Source organism: Patella vulgata, chromosome 8, assembly GCF_932274485.2.
Source record: "Patella vulgata chromosome 8, xgPatVulg1.2, whole genome shotgun sequence".
NCBI classification, from domain to species: Eukaryota; Metazoa; Mollusca; class Gastropoda; family Patellidae; genus Patella; species Patella vulgata.
This window is the reverse complement of record NC_065886.2, coordinates 25,306,715-25,330,244: the sequence shown is the minus strand read 5'-3', so window position 1 is coordinate 25,330,244 and position 23,530 is coordinate 25,306,715. Positions and strand designations below refer to the sequence as shown.

Sequence of the window (23,530 nt, the reverse complement as noted above, 5' to 3'; positions counted from 1 at the left end):
GCTGTGACGGCATGTGTTAAGGCAGTCATCTTTGACAGAGATATTACTAGACTCGTAATTCTCTGTGAAACAGATTGAGGATGGTGGGCATACAGCACTCAGTGTACTATGACTCATGGCGAGAATTTGTTCGGACAAGTCATATAATTTGTTAATGTTTTAAAATATTTATTCGAATCTTTATGTACGGTATACGGTGAAAATCAATGATTTCTAATTTCAATCATTTTCGAGAAATAGACAATCAATTTGTCAGGTTTTTATACCTGTAAAGGAGTTAACTATTCTTCATAAAACATTTATACCTTGGTGTCTGTTGCATACGTTTATTATATCAAAGCAGTTAGAATACAATCAAGTTGATTTTATATAGGGGATCACGTGGCTAAGTGGGTATGGCGCTGGCTCGCTAGCCTGAAGGTCGGGTGTTCGATCCCTGCATTGGCCGAGAAAGTTCATCTCGATTTTACGGCGTGGTTTCCCCTTGTCAGAGATGCAGAAAGGAGGGCCTGACAAGGACAGCTGTCTAGTCGTTCGGACGGGACGAAAAACCGAGGTCCCGTGTACACATTGGCGTGCACGTAAAAGATCCCTTGGCAGTTGGAATTCGATATAAGAGTAGGCCGTAGCGCCGCTGCCCTGGCAAAATTTCCCTCATAGCACACTGTATGGCGTATGCCCGTCTTCAATTAGCCCAGGTTAGGTGCAGAAGAGTAGGACGTTAAACCCCATTTCATTTCATTTCATTTCATTTTATATAAGAAAGGATATGTTGTGTACATTCTGGAATTTATAACATTTGATATAAATATACTCAGTAGCACAAAATGTGTGTCCTTAATGATCAAGTATGGCTTGTATATGAAAGACATTTTTGCTAAATTAGCATTTACATTTTATTCTTCCAAATGATCGTTCGATAATCCGGCCGAAAACCGATTAGTAAAAAAATAAAAGATGATAGCTAAGTCCTTGTCCATATTTCAGACGTTACAGACCGGATGTACAGTGTGTCTCGTCGATACAGTAAACCAATCAGCGAGTACCTGTATTGCTTTTTTTTTTTGCACTTTGAAGTAACGTAAGACAATCAATAGGTCTGCGTTTTCCAGACTGATCGGATGGTAAATGAAATTGTAGAGCATTTGTTTATATTTGACTGTAGTGTTATTTGAATTGTATCCTTCCATACACTAGGACCTGTATTAATATGTGTCAAATGTTCATAATCAAATGATTATCGATTATGTTGTCAAGCAAAACATTGGGAAGCGTAGGCGATGTCCCGGCAGATCAGGAAACCAAATGAAATACTATCAAATAGGTCGAAAATTACGAATTTGGTAATCTTTATTTATCAAATTCTGTATTTATCTTTAGTTTCGATTTACTTGGAGATTTTGCTAATTTTCAAACACATACCGGTACCCATAATCTCCTCAATTCAAGGGCACATGAGGGGGTGGGGTCATTATTTACAGAGAATTGTATTTGTATCAAGTGATTGTATATGGCCATCATATTTGTTGGTTTGTCTGCCAACTTTTTTTCCCATTTCTTTTCCAACCTTGTAACCAACCTTATACATACCATGAGTCAATTTGTTTACGTGTGGCACATTGAGTAAGACGAATCCATGACCACTTGGACCAAAGACCACTCGGACCAAGCGATAGATCACTCGGACCACAAAAAGACTACTCGGACCAAATAAAAAGACCACTCAGACCAATAATAAAGTGTTATTTTAATAAATTAATAATAGTGTTTGTTCCAATAATAAAGTATTGTTTTAATTGTGTAGTGATTAATTCGTATGCATCTGCACTCACCCGTGTTACTAGCTGCACTATTTGTAGCCGTGATAATTCTTATTCACGACTACAGTTGCATGGAAATAAATAATTATGTTACAAATAGTGAAGAGTGGAATACTGAAATCTTAATCTTCTCTTGCCAAACAGTTATTCTGAATTTTCGAGCAAGACGGAAGACATCAGTAGTGGGACCATTTCTACCGTGTTACAAGCTAATCAAATTGATGAAGCACATCAAAGAAAAACAATTAAATTGTTGATGTAATAAAGATGACTATTTGCTAATATGTACTTACCTGTAATGCACCTCTATTCGCCCCTTTGTATTGTGATTTAATAATAAATAACATATTGTCTGTATTTATTTTTAAAATGAATAAGTCAAGCCTTATAATATGAATTAATTTGACCGAGTGGTCTTATGGTTTGGTCCGAGTAGTCTTCTGGGTTGGTCCGACTGGTCTGGATACCAGTAAGACGTTGCTTAGCTCACTAACCTAGAGATCCCTAACTACAAGGACGTACTAAAAACTTTTAAATCAAAATTGATGTTGTGATCTCACCGGGATAAGATGAGCTTCTGATATCCAATATTTAAGACAAAATAAACATTTTACACAAATCGTGTATCATAATGCATTTCAGCACCATTTGTAACAAGGGACTTAAAGAAGGAGGCTAGATATATTTGACGAGTCATGTCAAACAACAACGCCATAATCTTATCTGGAGAGCGTGTGCAATAAATACTATCGGTGTAGACTGGAATAACAATCATTGGCTCAATAGCGCGTGCATTGTTTACATAAGACGTTACTGATTCAGGGTAAATGGTGAATTTTACTGATTTTAATACCCATATACACTAAATAGGAAATGATTTTTACTTACGAACAATTCAAACGTCTTTATTTAATTTTCTAATAAATGAAAAAAATGTTTTAGAATCTAATTTGATGGAAGAAAGAAGTTAATATTTGTGACTCATTAAGTCGCATCGATGTCATCCTTATCAGTGATTGTAGCGGCCTAGCGACAATTAACTGCTGATCAGTGTAGCCGTAGCCCCTGTCCGTCCGTCCACAATTTGTTTGTGGTCCCTCTAGAGGTCACAATTATTATCCGATTTAATAAAAAAACGTCTGAATATATCACCATTACATCGTAATGATGGTTGAGTTCGAACCAAAATCTGACCAAAACTGCCGGACAAAATGGCCACCCCATGTACGCAAACGGTATAAACATATGGTACATCAAGGCTGTGGACCCTCTAGAGGTCACAATTTTGATCCGAATTTGATGAAACTTAAAATACATGTTTATAACCCAAAGATCTTGGTTCCTTTCGATATTCGTACATATTGGATTGTAACTTCCTGAATTATGGCACTTGATTGTGCGAAAAAATCTAAAGGGCACAAGTTTTGTCTGATTTAAAAAACCATGTGAATATATCAACGTTACACCCTAATGATGGTTGACTTCGAAATTCGTAAAAATCAGACCAAAACTGACTGACAAAATGACCGCCCCGTTTACCCAAGTAGTGTAAAAATATGGTATATCAAGCTTGTGGACCCTCTTGAGGCCACAATTTTTATCCAGTTTCGATGAAACTTTATGTTTATATCACAAAGATCTTGATTCCTTTCCATAATGGCGCATATTCGAACGTAACTTCCTGAATTATGTACGCAAATTGTATAAAAAAAAGTACTTAACTTGAAGGTTGTGGACCCTCTAGAGGTCACAATTTTTATTTGATTTTGATGAAACTTAAAATATATTATGTTTATGTCCCCAAAATCTCAGTCCCTTTTGATATTTGGGGGGTTGGATGGCCGAATGTTTAGCACTTGCAGGGTGTGGTTTCGATTCCCCAGTTGTACGTGACAAGGAGTAGAGTCGCCTGTCCAACCTCGCAGGTTTTCTAAAGGTTCGCCGGTTTCCTCCCACTGCTAAAGACCCCTACGCGCAAGCGAATTATTGAAATAAAATTAATATGTTAGTCCCGAAATGACCTAGTTTATATCGATTGGACTTTAAACCCCATTTCGTTCCCTCTTTTGATATTTGTGCAATTTAGACCATATCTTTCTGGATTATGGCCATGATTGTACAAAAAATCTCTTCTTTTTTTTCAGCTTGTTCTCTATTCATCTCTTGCAAAATTTGGGCGTATCTTGCCTGGCAACCACTGGTTTTTCATTGGTACCCACTTCATGACAGGTCATACTATTACCATGCTTGAAAAACACCAATAATGACTATATAAAAGAAGTTATAACAATTCCACAACATCTGACTAAAATTATTTGATAGATGACTTTTTACGTGTCACATGCTCTAAAAACTTGATATTTTGCAAATAGTAATTTCTGATTTAAATGGCTTTTAAAATCACACACAGTACATGCTTACAAGTCGTAACATTGTGTACAGCTGACTCATTCCACTTCAAAATCTATTCATAGTTCTGTTTGCTGTACATACATAAAAATTATATGTTGGAATAAAATAAGAAATAAAATATAATAGTAATTATTTATTTTATATAAAAGTCAATTTTTCAACCCCAATAACTCGCAGAGTGACTTTACTGACGGAACACACAGCATCGTATGGCTCTCCTACAAATCAATAGGATTTACTGAATCCAGATAGTGTCTCTTGAACCTCAACGGTATCTCTTAAAGAACCCAGTGCATGTCCTGATTTCTAAAGAATCTACATGATGTCTAAAAGTAGAGCCCTGGTTCAGCCTTTTATAGGTGCCAACATGGACATTGGTCATGAAAGATATATCACGCGGAGATCTGACTATTCTAGTTACCTGGATTTGTGCAATTAATTACCGTTATGACATAACAGTAATTTTCTCCTCATATGTATGTTAAACAATAAAAAATTAGCCTTGACTCTGGCTCTCATGTCCTGTTATTTTTATAATGTTTTGACAATGAAAGAGACACATAACAGTTGTGTTTATCAAATTATAGTTCATGCCTGTAGGTGTACTTATATCAAACTTGTTTATGTCCAAGCCATAAAATTCTTATATTTGCGTTATTATTATTATGCATATTAGCATAAACCACCCAATATTATTACATAAAGATATTTCCATTAGTGAAGAGGCAAGCTGTACATTATTGAATTTTTAGCTTACAGTGGTTTAGACAGTGGAACACAAAATCAGAAGTATGTCAACCAGAACATTGTCTTTATGTTTGAACACAAAATCAGAAGTATGTCAACCAGAACATTGGCTTTATGTTTAGAAATAATAATATCAAGAAAAACAGATTGTGTCTTAACATTGAACAAATGATCATATAAAATCTAAGTTAACGATCTGTACAAGCTGAAACAAGACTGATTACCTAATGAGATATTATCTTTATATAATCCCATTATTTATCCCATTACATTAGTCACCTTTCAATCTTTTTATTTTATAGCTTTTAGTCTGTTATCATTCATGCTTGAATGCCTTTGTTATAGGTTACTTTAAAAGGTAGAGCAGGTAGTGAGTGACATGAATACAATATTTAACAGAGAAACATAAAGTGTACAGTAGTCAGTACATAACTCATTTTACTCCTGGAAGTCATCATGGATAATTCAGATATATCCAGTTTTATGTGCAGTTTGTTGGAAAAATATAAAGTCCTAAGAGGTATGTATAACTTAAAACGATTTATATGCTTAAAAAAAAGGAACACATGTATTTGGATGAAATTTTAATTTAACACCCAGATAAGTTAATATTTAGATAAAATTTTAATGTCACACCTTTACAAATTTAAAGTAATAACCAGTTAATGTACTAGTAACAACCAGTTAGTAGGCCTATATTACATTTTAATGTAACACACAGTTACTTAGTATTTACATTGTAATGTAACATAGAGTTATGTATTAAATGTTAATGTTATGTAACATGCAGTTAGTATTAAAATTTTAAAGTAACTCCCTGACTGAAATAGCCTGAGAAACATGTACAGTTGACAAGTCACTAAAACATTATTTAAGGCCAAATAAGGGTAGCACATCAAGTGGATCACCCCAAAATCTTTTTAAATTTGTTCTGAGAATCTCTCCTTATTATCTATCTTATGTTCAATACAGAAAAATGTCAACCTGTAATTAATACAGGTAATCAGGCTTTTAGCTGTGTCGTATGCGGGTTATACAATACATGCAAATGAGAATTAAATATTTCTGACTTTCATTTTTATACGTGAGCATTCATAATGTGAAGTATTATGCCGTCGCCCCTGCCTGTGTATGTATGTATGTGTGTCTGTCTGTGGTTCGCCTACAGGGTGCAATTCTTACTCGATTTTCTTCAAACTTTGTATACTTATTCCTTATACCCTAAGGATGATCCCTATTGTTTTTGGTGCATTTTTTGTATTTGTTTGTTTGTCGTCTGCAGACCGCATTTCTTAACATACCATTTTGAAACTTTGCATACTTATTCTTTGTACCCTAAGGAACATCCCTATCATTTTGGGGTGCATACCCAACCCCTAGGGGCAGAGTCATGCCCATTTTCTTTTTTTTTGTGTCTGTGTGTCGCCTACAGGCCACAATTCTGAGAGATCATCTTGAATCTTTACATACTTATTCCTTATACCCTAAGGATGCCTCCAATTGTTTTTGGTGCATGCCCGATCCCTAGGGGGCAGAGCCACGCCCATTTCTTGTATTTGTTTGTCGTCTACAGGCCGCATTTCTTAACTTATCATCTCGAAACTTTGCATACTTCTTTGTACCCTAAGGAACATCCCTATCAATTGGGGTGCATGCCCAACCCCCAGGGGCAGAGCCACACCCATTTTCTTTTTGTGTGTCTGTGTGTCGCCTACAGGTCACAATTCTTAATTAATAGTCTTGAAAAAATTTCATATGAATTCCTTATACCCTAAGGATGATCCCTATTGTTTTTGGTGCATGCCCGACCCCCAGTGGCAGAGCCACGCCCATTTCTTGTATTCATTGTTTGTCATCTACAGACCGCATTTCTTAACGTATCACCTTGAAACTTTGCATACTTACTCCTTCTATCCTAAGGAACATCCCTGTGGTGAATGCCAAGCCCCGGGGACAGAGCCGCTCCCATTTTCTTTTTGTGTGTCTGTATGTCACAGCCTGCAATGCTTAATCATCTTGAAAACTTTTTTATACTTATTCCTTATACCCTAAGGCTGACCTCTATTATTTTTTGTGCATGCCCGACCCCCTGGGACAGAGCCACGCCCAATGTTTGTGTGCCTTTTGTGTCGCCTACAGGCCGCAATTCTTAACAGATCCTTTTGAAACTTTGCATACCTATTCCTTATACCCTAAGGATGCCCCCTGTTGTTTTTTGGTGATTGCCCAACCCCCAGGGTCAGAGCCATGCCAATTTTTGCCTCGAGAGCCCAAAGGCCACAATTCTGAATGGATTATCTTGGAACTTGGTATCCTTATTCCTTATACCCTAAGGACGGCAACTATTGATGTTGTCATTTCAATAACAGGGTGGTACCTATTTATATTGTTTCCATATCCAACCCCCAAGGGCAGAGCCATGGAACTTGGTATACCTATTCCTTATACCCTAAGGACGGTAACTATTGATGTTGACATTTTGATAACAGGGTGGTACCTATTTATATTGTTTCCATATCCAACCCCCATACGGGCAGAGCCGCGCCCATTTTTTGTATTTATCGTCTACAGGCTGCAATTCTGAATGGATCATCTTGGAACTTTGCATATTTATTCCTTATACCGTAAAGACGGCAACTATTTATTTTGATGCTTGCCCCGACCTCCTGGGGCAGTGTCACACCCACTTTCTTGTAGTATTTTGTCTGTAAATTTGGCAAAACAACCCCAACGCCTAGCCTTCTTTGCCTCTGATCATATTACAGCCATTTCATATTTCATTCTCTTAATTTTAAAAAGTACCATATCAATCAAAGCTGGAATGTGGACGTATATTGCAGCGTTAGCGATGCTCTTGTTGTTTTATGAAGTAGTCCCCAAATTAAATTTAAATGCTGATGATATTTCATTGAACAGCTGGTTACTGCACACTGAATTCTTGTACTGTATTTACTTTTTTATATGTTGCATTTACTTTTTGTTAATGATGAATAAGCTTAAAGGGGAAGACCAATGATTTACAACAAGGTTCCCATAAATTTCAAATATATATTGATAAATAAATCCCCTCTGTAAACAAGCAAAAAGTTTTTGTAAACAAGAAATTTTTCTGAAACCAGAAGTGATATAGTTGGTTGAACACACTCACTACTCGTCTCTATAGTAAGCATACAGATTTGGCTGCTGTATTTTGTTCCACATTTATTTGGATATTGTAAATATGGAACTATGTTTTTTTAACGTTTAATTCACAAATCTGATGCGTACATTCACTCATACTGAACAGTACATTGTGGACCAATTCATGCCACATTGCGAATTGTTTACATCACGCGGTTTGTTTGACACCCAGCAAGTGAGAGATATTTCGTCTGCTTGAATGTTTTTGTGCATGCTGAGTCAGCTGACAGTGTCTGTATTTGTTTCTATGGACTTGTGGCGTGTATATATATTCACATAAATATATAAATTTCCAAAGTATGTCAACGTCAGACACCAATGTATCTAAATATAAGATAATGCTTCTATGGGTCTACAGTAATGCCATACAAATTTCAGCCCAGCAATTCTCAAGAGGAAATGGAAGAAAAAAAGAAAAAGTCATTCGCGTCCATATTATGTACCAAAATGCACTATATTATATGTCTCACCTGCCCATAATTTTGGTCTGTTTAGGTTGAAAAACGCTGTCAGCAAGCACAAAAACATTGAAACAGACGAAATACATGTCACTTGCAAGCTGTCAAACAAAGCATGTGATGTAAACAATTAGTATAAGTAAATTTATGCGATGGCTTTCTGTACTAAACGTTTAAAAAACATAAATTCGTGTTTATAATATCCTAATAAACAGCCCATTTGATCAGATTTTTGGCCAAAGGACGACGCGTGAACAAAATACAGCAGTAAACTTACCGGTATGCCAAATCTGTATGCCTACTATAGAGACCAGAAATTGGCAAAAATATCATTTTCAACCTAAAATTCAAACGTTTGAAGATAGCTATTACATGGTTGGGAATAGGAAAACAAAGGAGGTAATTGTGTTATTTCCGGTGTGAAGATTTTTAAGTGTGAGAAAGATAACCTATGATCGTATAATAGTGAGCAAAAGACATAGAAATAATTATGTTTTGACTTAGAAAATATGAAATTGTAACTTTAAGTAAATGGAGATCTATTATGATAATCACATGGTCACTTTAAGGGTCAATGCATAAAGGTATTTAAAATTGTGTGTTTGTATGACAAAAGGCAGCTCAAGTATTGAATTACTTGTGTACAATAATGCTTTTCTATGGAAGTGAGAAATGTGTAACACATTGTACCTTAATGTTAGAGAGGTTTCACATAGCTAAGTCTATTCATAATTATACCTCTATCTAGTTCAAAACTGGCAGATCGGTTGTCGATATTATAAAGATCACAAGAATTATCGGTTATCTGTGCTTAGCAATTTAAATGAAATATACTCACGACCTTCAATCAGTGATATATCTAAGCAGAGATAAGCGATCTGATTGGTTGATGCTTTGGGGCCTGATAACTTAAGTTTTAATTAAGTGAGAGTGATGAAACGTTGAGTATAGATTCATTGTATCATTACCATGACTAAGTTCGATGATGAGAATTTTCTGCTTAGACTAAGGAGCGATAAGCAAGTTGATTGGTCAAGACTTTGGAACATAACAACTCTTCTTTTTATTGAGGTAGAATGTTTAAATTTGATGTAGATGTTCATTAGGTGAATGTCTTAACTGAGTTCAGTGATTAACATTTCAAGCTAAAGCTAAGCAGAGTTAAGCAATTTCATTGGTCGATGCTTTGGGACAAGATAACTTGGATTCTATCTGATAGAGAGTGATGAAACTTAGTGTACAATTGATAATCAGTTTGATTGCTTGATACTTTTGAAATAAATAAATGTGCTATTAATTAATATGTGTCATCTATTTATTTTGGGATTTCGACGGGGGACATCAGCCTCACTGTTGGCTTGTTTATTTTATAGACACACTATAATAAGCTTACAATTCCATTAAAATATGTCTTGGTTTTCTTAATAAAAATTTGTTGGTTTCATAATTTGTTAAAATTTGCTAAAATAAAATTAATAATATGGGAACGCTCTTTAACTTGAAGTTACTGTCATTGATCTATGTCTCGCAATGAGTAGTCTCACATTGATTGTTTATAAAACAACATCTAAATCTCAACATTGTAGATATGGAACATATTTTTAGCATTTACTTAGGCCACAAGATTTATATAAATCACCACTTTTGTACCTTGAATTAAATTTTATAATGTGGCTTATGGTCAATCAGTCAAGTGAATCCATTTGAACTAATGGTCCATTCTTCAAAAGGTATGGGACAAAAAAGCAAATGTAGATGGGATTTCGTGACTGATAGAAATGTTTACACTACTGATGTTTTCCGTCTTGCACCAGCTACAGTAGTGGATCATTCTATGGCCTTCCTTTGAGCAAGTTTTTTTGTCATTTGACTACAAAAAAAGTTACTGGCCTATTACTCCCCAAATTTCCAATTACACTGACATAAAAACTGTATTACACATAGCATAATAAACCAATTCCCATTGATATATAGGTGAAACCTTACCACATAAATATATGATTTGATTAAACCCAACTGCTTTGCGAAAGTTGTGTTCATTTTAAAATGGCCGCTGAACCAGAATTGGAACACGCACAAAAATTCACATCACCTCGAAAATACAGAAAAACTGTTTGGTAAGATAAGATTAAGATTTCAGCATTCCACTCTTCATTATTTGTAACATGTAATTACTTATTTCCATGCAAACTGTCTTGATATGTGTTGAAAATTTTGCAATTGAACCTAATTTTACTTGAGCAGAGCCTTGAATCAATTGTAGCCGTGAATAAGACAATTATCCCGGCTCACAAATATTGCAGCTATCGTGATAGACAGGACATTTGTGACAGACAGGACACATACCAAATCCAATTTTCACTTTGTTGCTTCATGTAAGTAGACAGATAAAATATCAACTAAATTTAAATAATTCCAACATAGTTCTATATGGGACAATAATTTTTTATGATTTTCAGCTAAAAGATGCCTTAACTTACCCTCAATGTAATTATATACACTGCACAGTTTATTACTAGTTTATGTGAAACAAATATGCTGCTATCTTCATATTTTCTACCTCTATTTTATTACAACAGAGCAAATTAAATTTATGCTGCTAAATCATAATTATTTTTTAAAAATGACCAATAACTTTAGCCCCTTGGTTTTAGTAAAAGCATGAGGAGACATAAAATATCAACTCAATTTAAATAACTTCAACATAGTTCTATTGTAAAAAAAATGCATTGGACTTCCTCCTTATCATTTTGTGTTTGTGCAAATGTGGAACATTGGGCATGGAATTAGCCAGGATTGAAATATTGTCTTAATCCAGCGTGTAACAACTTTTCCATTTAGTCAAATTATTTTTGTAAACATGTGACATAGTTATATTGAAGCCGAGTATGCTTGGCTTTAGGGCTTAGTTGGTAATTAGGTTCGATTTTGTTTGCCTGTGAGTGACTGTACGGTTTAAATTACGGTATAGTTGACTTGGGTTTAGATTGACTGTAGGGTTTAGATTTACAGTATGGTTGACTAGAGTTTAGATTGGCCGTAGGGTTTAGATTAGAGTATGATTGGCCGTAGGGTTTAGATTAGAGTATGATTGGCCGTAGGGGTTAGATTAGAGTATGATTGGCCGTAGGGTTTAGATTAGAGTATTCTATTCTGATATATAAAATACTGGTACTTGCATTGCCAAAGTTAGGATGGAAGAGGACAATAAATAAAACTATTTCACAAACACCAGAACACTGTAAATAAATACCACTGCTGTGGTAGAAAAGTAATGCAAACAATTGAAATGTAATTGTTATATATAAAAAAAATTGGTCCGATCTATCAATTTTAACTTTGGCCATTTAAAGTTTACATTGATCTCACACCACCTACTGTATATTTTGTTGGTGGATAAATAATAATTCTATCATTTCATATCTTTCTTTGTGAAGTTTTTTTTATTCTCAGACACATGTATTGTATGACACCAGTCTGCTTTAAAATAGAACACATTTTTTTGCTTTTGAGATTGAGGTGTATAGTTTAGTCTTTTGGTTCATTAAACATACTTTGTTTTATTATTTTGTAGGTAACAGTAAGGATTGTACTGGAGAAGAATTTTGGGATGTAGCTGTCATAACTACAGCTGATCAAAGTCAGAAAAAAGCATATGAAATTCAGATAGAAGAGAAAAGGGCTAGAAATGAATTACCATCAGATTTACCTTTAATTGTTGTAGCTGACCCTCCAGGTGTTAAAATAGGTACCATATATTTGTTTTATTGCTTAATTGGTTACCTGCAGATGATGTTTTGCTTTGGGTATCATATTCATATTTTTTATACACCCCCAGTGTTTATGGGATGCAAAAGTGTATTATTGTAACAATTTCTGATGTGAAATTTATACACAGAACATGAAGCCTATTGATTTTCAATGATTTCAGAGTTATTGCCTTTGATTACTTTAGAAAATCTTGTGGACAGGTTATCATCTGATTGATTTGAAATTTATTTATAATCAGTATTTATTTGGATCAGATGACAATCCTGTTGATTTTTAACAATTTTACGAAGAACTAGAATACTCTGGTACATGTTTTGTATTGGTGCAAGGAAGAGCTAGAAGTCTTATTAAATTTGAATTAAATTTGTGAGCAAATATCACAGTAATGTCTCATTTAAGCCATATTTTTTAGAATCACAATGCTTGAATAATATGTGACCTGTGTGGCAAAATGAGTCAGAATGCGGCACAGTCTAATAATAAGCTACAGACAAAAAAAGTTAAAATATTGATTTTGATCGAAATTGAGATTTTCACAAAAATGAGTCTATAAATATACTATCTATTTTTGCCTGATGGCATACCAATTATACATCATTTTGAAGATATTGAGGTGAAGAATGTGAAATAATAGCTCAATTTTCAAAATTTCTTCATTGCAACTCAATTTGCCAGCATGGGTCACAAATATGCCAATGATAACTTTAGCATTCACAATTTTTTTTTTCAAATTTGTCATGGGCAAATCAATATTAATAATAGGCTTCCTTGTGTTGTGAACATAACCATTGTGTATCCATTTTAAGCAATCGTATTGTAACTTTGGCCTGTAGAATTTACAGTGGTTTAGGACAATTTTCAGAAACCTGTCGAAATACAGCAGGCTTCTGTGTCTCATGAACATAGACACTGTGTATAAATTTCCAGTCAATCATAAGTTAGTTTTGGCCCTGAGAAGGTCTTTAGAACTGCTCAAGGGTAATAACTCCAATTGAAAATCATTAAAGATGCATTATGTATGAGCTAAATCTGCCTATTGTAAGTCTTTTTTCTGGCTTCAAATATTATAGAAATTATTATTTAAACATTTATTATTAACATGACAAGCCCATAATGAACTCTTTGGGCCATCGATTTACTCTGATTTTAATTAGACAAGAACACTGCTGCCATTTAAGAGTTTAACAATAAAACAGATAATAAAGATTTAGTCTTGATTGTCAAGAACTGTTGATACGATAATAATCAACGCTACATTTTTATACGATTTTCTTTTCATTAGTAGAAACATATATTCAGATAAAGATAATATACTTAAGGTCAAGCTGAAACAAAATTTATTTTGAAATCTTTAAATGAAATTTTGTGTGAAATAATATAAAGAGTTTCCTTAAGTAAATCTCCGTTTTTACCTACATTGTATTTTACTTACAGTTACATTGTATTTCAGGAAATGGTGGTTCTACATTGGTAGCGTTGGAATTGTTGCATGAGAAATATGGTGAGAAACTATTTGAGTTAAAAATAATGATCATACATGCTGGAGGATGGAGTCAACGTATGCCCAATGCCAGTATCTTAGGCAAGATTTTTACAGCTTTACCCCATGGTGAACCTGTCTATCAAATGCTGGATATGAAACTAGCTATGTATTGGCCATTTGTCAAACGCATGAAAGCAGGTGTCTTCATTGTATGCGCTGATGATATCTTGACATATAACTTAGGGTCTGATTCTGATTGGTCCGTATCTGAATATGGATTTACAGCCTTAGCTCATCCGTCCACGATGAAAATCGGAAACACACATGGTGTTTACGTTGTCGCTAATCCAGACAAGATAAATAAATCCAAACACATTGTGGAGGCAGAATGCTTAGAGATTCTTCAAAAACCATCTGACAAGAGAATGGAAGACACCGGGGCTGTTGTCACTGAAGAAGGGGTTCATGAATTTGCTGATGGCATAACTGTTGAAGGACGAATGGTGTACACTGATAGCAGTTTTTTCTTTGGGGTAGATGTCGTCAAAAAACTTCTCAGCTTGAAAAAAGAGCTGGGAGTCTTAACATGTGAAATTGATGCCTATGGGGATTTTCTTCAAGCACTTGGGCCAAGAGCTAATGAAAAGTACATCACTAACACTGCAAATATCAGTGAAGTGACGCAAAACCTGACAGAATGTCGTCTGAAAGTATTTCAGGTGCTACAAAATACCGATCTCCATCTCATTCTCATGCATGCCTCCAAGTTTAACCACATCGGTACAACACATGAATATCTTCATCATTTGTGTCAAGACAGTTCCTTCAAATCTCAACTGTGTCTAGAATCTGCTGTCTTTAATAAATGGCAGGAAACACATGCCTCTCCAGAAAAGAAAAGAAAAAAGTTGGATCCCATCAACGACAGTTGTGTTATGCATTCTTCTTTGTTGAAGTCGTCTGTGATACAAAGTCAGAGTGTTGTTGAATATTGTCAGTTTGATCGACCGGTAAATATTGGAACTAATAGTATTATCAGCAACTGTCAGTTACTAGCAACTGATGAATTGAATACATCAGTGGTGGAAATTCCATCTCATATATTCATACATACAGTTGCGATCTGCTCAGAGACATTTTCCAAATTTGTTACAATCTTCTTTCAAATTGATGACAACTTGAAAAAAACTGTAGCAACTGCTAATATTTTGACATTACCTTTCATGAAATCAAATTTAGAAAATGTTGCGCAGGCTCTGGGTGTTGAAACTTTCGATACGACATGTATTAATGGTCAGTGTTCACTGTGGAACATTAAACTATTTCCTGCAGAAAATACCATGACCGCATCATTTCAAAAAGCCCTTGAAATGATATCTTGTATTAAAAGTAAGTCAAAATCATTGAATGATAAATCTTCTTCGCCTTTGTATTCCTTCTCTGACTTACTCAAATACAAAGATGTTAGTACCATGATCAAGTATCGACAATCCTTGTTTAAACTCATTGAAAATTCCATGAAATAAGTGCTTGTTGTGATGTAATTTATTGATTTTAAATATACTCTTCAAAAAAAGTAGGGGATATTCAGAAACAATACAAAACTGCGGAAATGCACTGCTGTTTTTATTAGAGGTAACCATGGTATGTTAATAACAGGCCAATTGCCTACACATGGGCATAAACAGTTCATATGGGCGGCTCATCTGACGGCCCCATTTCACTCACAAAGAGATACACTGTCAAAAATGAAAATGGACGTTTTTGATTTTTGTCTTAATAATGTGTAATTGCTCCACCAATCCTCAGACATTCAGCAATTTGTTGTGGCATGCTCCTAATCAACCGTCCAATCACGATTTGGGGCAATCTGACCCACTCCTTTGCAGTGCCACGGCCAATTCTTGCAGTGTTGTCGGTTGATGTTGACGTCGATGAACACGTCTCCCGATCAAATTAAACATAACACACTAAAGCAAAGATATGCTAAACAGTAAATCTTATGCAAGAACCGATAGGAAAACAAACATGGATAGATAAACCAGCACGCAGTAGTTTTCATCAACCCTTCCTTGAAGTGTCAAATTTGACAATGAACCCCTCCCACGTGTATGGCGCTATTTGGTTGTCACACCTGCAGCTCAGTGGTTCTGTTGGGGCGATAAGTTCTTCATCTGTGAACATACTCTCAAAGTATGTCAAGTGTCCATGACTATTTATCATATCACATCCCGCATAAGTATTTGCATTTCAATATCCCCTACTTATTTTTTAAAGAGTTTATAACAAAAGATGAATTAATTAAGAAATTAATTAAAGGTGAAAATATCTAGTACATTTTATATATAGCCTAAATGTCTCTGATCATTATTTGGGGAATTTTGAATCCCTTGCATACAACTATGTTGTCTTAGAATCTCTATAAGGAATATCAGTTAAAAATCGTTTAAGTCATTTCAGTGTACAAAGATGTGAAGAATTCAAAAATTTCTCAACAACCAGCATCCATTGCAGATGATATAAACGAACCAGAGTCACCTATAAAAGTGTTGTATAAAATCTTTCGATGGGCTTCTTTTTAAAATGGATCGAATCCAAGCCCAGAGATTATCGACCATTAATATTATTTTCATTATTAAATCCTAAATGATCAATTGAAGTACATTTTAGCATGGATTAGGTTATGAAAAATTAGATATTGTCCAAAAATGCACAATTTGTATTAGCTACTTTAACATAGTTATTTATATGATACATATTTATCCAAGTTTTGTGTGAATATTTTGCCTTTTGTTAATTTCTTAATTTGAGGTTGTTAGTTGTGGTTTAAAATAAACTTTGGATTAACAAATAACTATGCAATATGGGAAGAGTAAATGTCGATAAATCAATCCCCCCCACCCCCTCTCAATTACATCAATAATTTAAAGCTGACAAGTGATTAATTGCTTCACAGTTTTAAGGTCTTTAAACATCATAAAAATCTCAGCCCTTGTTATTTATTTATTTTTTTTGAGTGCCTCAGTGAGTCTAGTATAGTGCGATTCTGGTTTTGCCTGAGAAAGTCCCTCAGGATTTTCCAGTCTTGTTCCCCTAATCAGAGGTGCAGGAAAGAGTCTGGCAGGGAATAGTGTTTTGTTGCTCAAGTAGGACAAAAACTCAAGGTCCGCCTGTGTACATCAAAGAACCGTTGACAGCTGGAATTTGATGAATAATATGCTGTAAAGCCACTGTTGTGTATGCCTGTCTTCATAGTTAAGATGTTAAAACCCATTTCATTTGTTAAATAATAATAATTGCTCAAGGTTATTGATTCAATAATATCTGTTTATGTTTAGATAAATCTAGGATTATTTAATATGCTTTTAAAGATGGGTTACCAGAAAGGTATTTATCGGGTGGTTATTTCCAATAAAAGTATGGTAATTTTGGTATATATGAAAAGTAGGGATTTCCAATCTTACAAGAAAAATACTGGATTCCCCGAAAAACACTCCTGAAGCGTATACAGGACAAAAATGTAAGGGTTCCCCTAATCAACAGCCCGACGATTAGGAATTTCTGCACGCGTGATGTCAAATGTCACGCGCGAAGTTGATAAACTTTATGAAGAGTTAAGCGTACAACACTTTCTGAGATAAAAATGATGGAAAAAGATGCGGGTAGTGGATAATCTGAGAATTTAATTAGGATTCGATATTTGTAATAAATAGTAAGCGATTAAAGACAACATCGTCTTATGTATGCAATGAATTCTCTTCTGACTTCCAAGAGAGGTAAGTCACGTGACGTAAACATGACCTGGTTTGGTCAGATTTTTATAGCAGGACATTCCTTCGCAATTACAATGTTTGAGAAGGATTTGAAGCAAAGTTATGACAAATTAATTAGTTAGATTATGTTTTTAGTCCACATATATCATTAAATCACCCAGTTTGTACGCGGGAACCCATCTTTAAATGTACAGCTTTGAAATAATTAGAGGTGTGTTGGTAGGATATTGGTATTTTTTATAGGTTTATAATTATTTTGGTGGTTGGTTTGGTTTACTAAAAAATTGAACATGCTTACTAGTATTAATAAAAATTGTATATTTTGTTAGTATTCATTTTACATTTTAAGAATTTAAATAAATAAGATGTCTTTGATTTATGTCAAAATAAAATATTGAAATGGGTTGGTATGGTGTGACAGTTATGCGGTATGTTAATAGTATACTAATGTTAGCTTACTGTGTTGACTGTGAAAATGAAATCAGTTAAATCTCAACATTGACATTATCTGTAGGCTAGATCTAAAATTTCATTGAAGACAAATTGTTATCTTACAAACCAAATCAACATTAAATTCAAATGAAATCAACAGTTCTATTTTGATTGACTCAGATCAAAGAAGTGTATAAATTTTAATGCTTGATGGTATTTTATGAATATTATTTTATGTGTTATGTTTGACTCGGTGGGCATGCAATATACAAATAAAATATGAGCATTTAGTTCATATGCATATATTTTTAGACCCAATCTTTTGGGTGTATAAATGACATATTTTACATTATCAAGAAAATACAGCTGTTCTTTCACTGTAGAGATTATATTTTTAATATTTTTTTTAATTTTTACTCTGAATCAAATCCATAAGTATTTATAATGCAAGTTGCATAGTAATAATATACTAAACAGCAAAAAAAAAAAAACGTCAGTATGATTTCAAAATCAGAGAGGCACTTTATTCAAATCATTCCAGAAAACGACTTACTAAATGGATCAAAACAATTTTTTGTGAACAGTATGTTGACACATTAGTGATTAATTCATCACAATTCCAGGACATAACGAGAAGGTTTAGAGTCTGTACACAGTCTATACATCAGTATCTGGTGTGTCCACTGCGAGTGTCAATAACAGCAGTGCAGCATCTGTACATGGAGTGGACCAGATGATTGAACGCCTTTGGCACCTGGAACTACACTCTCAGAAAAGCCTGGCGCTATCCATTGGCTCTGTTTGGTCTCGATACGACTTTATTAAGTCTCCTGTGAATTTCATCCCAAAGATGTTCAATTGGGTTAAAGTCTGGACTAAGGGCTGGCCAGTGCATAACATTGACACTGTTCTGCTGTAGAAAGTCCTGAGTAACTCTGGTGGTGTAAGCACAGGCGATGACGTGTGAAATGTGGTATGACGTGGGGTCTGAGAGCTCTATCGATGTAGCGCACTGTTTTGATGCTGCCTCCTCTCCCTGGACCTAGATTTTGGAACACCACAGGGCCCACTCTCTGGTTCAGGCTTATTCCATCCCAAACCATTATGCTTGGACCTCCCCATGAGTCTCGTTCCATGACACATTGGTCAGAATAACGCTAGCCTTGTTGACGCCTCTGGTCCTGCCATCTGCAGTTGATACGCAATACCGACTCTTATCTGTGATCAGAACATTGCCTGTGTCGCCAGTTCTGGTGTTGTTGGGCAAACTGTAGACGTTCACGTCGATGGCGAAGGGTGAGGATCAGTCTGCGGTAAGGTCTAAGGCAATGGATGTTCTCTCCGGTTAGACGTCGCCGCACTGTATCGGTACTGATGGGTCTTCCGTGTGTTCCCACTGTCTTACGTGCTGTCTCAGATGCCTGTGTGAAGGGATTCTGCACACTGATCTACCAGTTCGGGGGCAATCATCTGTGGTGTTGGTGGCCCGAAAGCATTGCTGAAGCCTGTAGATGGTACAAACATTGACCTGGAAGTGATTGGCAACGGCGTGGGCAGCGTCAAGTCTTCCAAGCGCCTGGTTCCTCTGAACTGTCGTGAGTCGTGGCATGCTACTGAGGTTGCAGTGTGAATGATTCAACCAGGTATTGGTGTACATTTTATAGGGCTGGTCCCAGTGAACAGCAGCATGAGTTACATGAAAATCATGGAGAACACATTACCATTTCAGAAGTCAGGTTGCGTTTTTGAGAACATTTCCTGGGTTCAATTCTGTGTTTGGGAAGGAGCCTTATTGCTCAGGTAAAGTTGGAGATGTGGTCACAAATATACAATAAAAACATTTGGCAAGTTTTATGCAATGCGTCTATTCAGAGTAACATATCAACCTAACGTTTCTTTTGTTGCTTAGTATAATTGAAAGTCTTTTTATACTCAGTCTTTATGTTAAAATAGTATCGGTACATATTTATTGTGCCTTTAAGAGTCTGTTATGCAAGGCTGATTTTACAATTTAGGTCAGGCTATGTTAAAAACATTTTTATTTGCCATATATATATTAGATTTACACAAAATCTAAATCTTACATATTGTAATGAAATCCCTAAAAACACCCATTTATATTGGCTTTACATAAAAATTGTGAAATGAAATGGGGTTTAAAATCCTACTATTCTGCTCCTAAAAATTTACTAACATCCAGTTTCATTATTATAATAATAATAATGTTTATTTGTAAAGTGTCAATCCATCCACAAATACATGCTCTAGACACATAAAATCAAACTTATTGCAATTCATTTGTACTTCTAGATATGACTTATTGCACTTGAATTCATTTTGCTAAAAGACACATAACAGTGGAAATCCTAAAATTAACAGAATTTGGTGGTAGATTTTATTACGTAGAAGAAATTATGCTTGTTATTTTGTATCTGACACAAGATAAAGATGGACCATTGATGGAGGCTGATATTTCAATTCAAATTCTTCCTAGTTGGTCAATTTTTGGCATATTTTGCTTGCTTCCGATCAGCTAGGTAAAGAATATAAATTTGTGCATTATCCAATTTTCATCGTGGGCGTATATTGTCTCCGCCCCCCCCCCCCATTGAGTTTAAATTATACACACTTTTTAAGGTCATGAGACGAAGAATCCTATTGATTTTCAACAATTTCCGAGAAATACTGTTGGAGTTATGAATCTTGACCTCTTTGAAAAATCTTGTGTATGCTCTAAAGACTAAAGTTTACATCCGATTGACTTAATATTCATACACAGTGTTTATGGTCATGAGATAAAGAATCCTATTGATTTTCAATGATTTCCGATAATTACTGCCAGAATTATGGTCCAAGATCACTTTGAAAAATCTTGAGGATGTAGAGGCTAGAGTACATATTTGATTGACTTTAAATGTATACACACACAGTGTTTATGATCAGGAGATGAAGAAGTCTACTAATTTTCATCAATTTCCGATGGTTACTGCCAGAGTTATGGATGCTCTAGAGGCTAAAGTTATCACCCGATTGACTTTAAATTTATACACAGTGTTTATGGTCATGAGACGGAAGAAGATGATGTCTGATAATTATAGCCCTTGACATCTTTGAATATTCTTGTTCATGCTCTACAGACCAAAGTTATCATCCGATTGACTTGAAATTTAAAAATGTGATAATGCTCAAAATTTAATGTATTTAATTTGTTTGAAGGATGAATTCATTGAAATCCTAATTGCTTTTCATGTAAATTGACCGTGCACATAAAAGATCCTCTGACAGTTGGAATTTGATATAAGAGCAGGCTGTAATGCCACTATCTGGGTAAAATTTCCCTCATAGCACACTGTATGGCGTATGCCCTTCTTCATTATCCCAGTCAAAGCAGAACAGTAGGACGTTAAACCCCATACAGAGTTATTTTACATTGTTATTTGTAGCTTATACCGTACATAGTTTACAGATACATCACTGGAACACAAACCCAAACTGGCCAAACTACAGAAAAAAATATTTTTGTTACCAAATACATAACTTTCAGTGTTTAGATGGGGCAGCTTTTTTTTAATGTAGACAATGAATGGATGTTAAGGTATCAGCGGAAAGCTCAATTGTTGGCACTTTGGTGTAATTATTCATTGTAGACTTTTTATAAGGATGCAAGTTTAGAGGGTCAAACATGTGACTTCGTTATTAAACTTGTAAAAGTTTTAAATTTTTAACCAATATGTAAGTTAATATTTCTGTTCACACACACCCCAAAAAACATCATGTTTATTTTGATTTTGAAAGAATGTTGTAAGTGGTATATTAGAAAGGCATGTGGATGGTGGCTACATTGTAGCCACTGCTACATATCTCATAATCCCTTCTTACATGATATAAATTTTCATCAATTTATATCCAAAAAAATCCAAAACAGGATCAAGAATAAAAGGAAACATAAAATTATTAAATACTGTGGCAAGGCCTCCAAATTTTATAATCTTGCACTAAAATAAACAATAAATCACTTATGTAACTAATAACCCACAAAGACTTGCGTGATATATTTAAAATTGTTAATCTTTAATTATATTTATTATATTTTTTAAAGGTATATGAATAAAACCAAATGTGTTTCATTGTCAAGAGCTGTTTATATAGATATTTAGTTTATTGTTATCATAATTATTTTATCATAATTAATAATGTGTTTCATTGAATTGTGAAAGGCAAATTATACAGTTATTTGGTTTATTGTTATCACAATTAATCTATTATGCATATATTATTGAAATGAGGTTGATAAAATTAAAATAGTAATTTTAGACATGTGTTTTTCGTGAAGTTTTTGCTCCAGGTTATTAACTATAACAAGATATGTTGGCTTGGTAAATCCTTCATCTTTTGAGTCAAAATAGGAGTGGTGGAGAAAAACTGAAAGGCTGTTGTATATTCTTTTACCTTGGTGGTGTAAGAATTTCCTTGCCAGATTTGCATAGTTATGAGAAATAATATAACCGGGTGGACCAAAAGTGAATTCCCTTGCAGCCAGTATATATTTTTTATACGCCCACCTTTTTATTGTCCTCGCCCCTGTCTGTCCACAATTTGTTTGTGGACATTCGACAGGTCACAATTCTTATTGGATTTTGATGAAACTTGAAATATAGGTTTATCTCCAAAAGATCTCAGATCCTGTTGATATTGGCATGTATTGGATCAAAACTTTATGATCTGGTTCCTTCCAATATTTGCGCATATTGGATCTTAACTTCTGAATTATGGCCCTTGATTGTACGAAAAATCACGTTTTTAGCTTGTCGTCACAGATTTTATCTGATGGTTGAGTTCGAATTTCATGAAAATCGTACCAAAACTGCTGGACAAAATGGCCGCTCCTCATAACGCAAATAGTGTAAAGAATGTAATACCAAGGTTGTGGACTCTCTAGAAGTTTTTCCGATTTTGATGAAACTTAAAATATATCTTTAGGTCCCAAATATCTCAGTCCACTTCGATATTCGCGCATTTCAGACCATAAATTCCTGGATTATGGCCCCTGATTGTACGAAAAATCGCTTTTTTTTTAGCTTGTTCTCTATCCATCTCTTGCAAAATATGAGCGTATATTGCCTGGTTTACTATTATTAAAGTTGCAATTACATATTTTTAAAATTTATTAAAATAAAGCCTTAAAATAGATGTTATCTATAAACAGTCCTACCTTGTTAAAGAATAATCCTATAATTCACTATTGCCAGTTGAGAAATTGGCAAAAATATCATTTTTATCTTCAAATTCAAACGTTTGAAGATAACTACTCCATGGTTGAGAATAGAAAACAAGGGAGGTAATTGTGTTATTATTTCCGGTGTAAATGAGTTTTAAGTGAGAGAATGACACCTATGATCGTATAATAGTGAGTTGACAACCTATTGAGCAAAAGACAGAAATAATCATGTTTTG

At 34.6% G+C, this 23,530-nt stretch overlaps 1 protein-coding gene across 1 annotated transcript; it reads left to right on the top strand.

Moving 5' to 3' along the window:
• Window positions 1–1,039: 1,039 nt before the first annotated feature.
• LOC126831097 (fucose-1-phosphate guanylyltransferase) lies at window positions 1,040–18,023 on the top strand. Its single transcript, XM_050561719.1, has 4 exons — window positions 1,040–1,124; window positions 5,325–5,499; window positions 12,192–12,365; window positions 13,839–18,023. The coding sequence occupies exons 2-4, from the start codon at window positions 5,436–5,438 to the stop codon at window positions 15,395–15,397; spliced, it is 1,797 nt and encodes a 598-aa protein (XP_050417676.1). The 5' UTR covers window positions 1,040–1,124; window positions 5,325–5,435; the 3' UTR covers window positions 15,398–18,023.
• The last annotated feature ends 5,507 nt before the right edge of the window (window positions 18,024–23,530 follow it).

Excerpts from the sequence above, each read along its gene's own strand:
- LOC126831097 (XM_050561719.1), top strand. The coding sequence starts at position 5,436 with ATGGATAATTCAGATATATCCAGTTTTATGTGCAGTTTGTTGGAAAAA. Across the intron at positions 5,500-12,191 it reads AAAATATAAAGTCCTAAGAG|GTAACAGTAAGGATTGTACT; the intron begins GTATGTATAACT and ends ATTATTTTGTAG. Across the intron at positions 12,366-13,838 it reads CCCTCCAGGTGTTAAAATAG|GAAATGGTGGTTCTACATTG; the intron begins GTACCATATATT and ends ATTGTATTTCAG.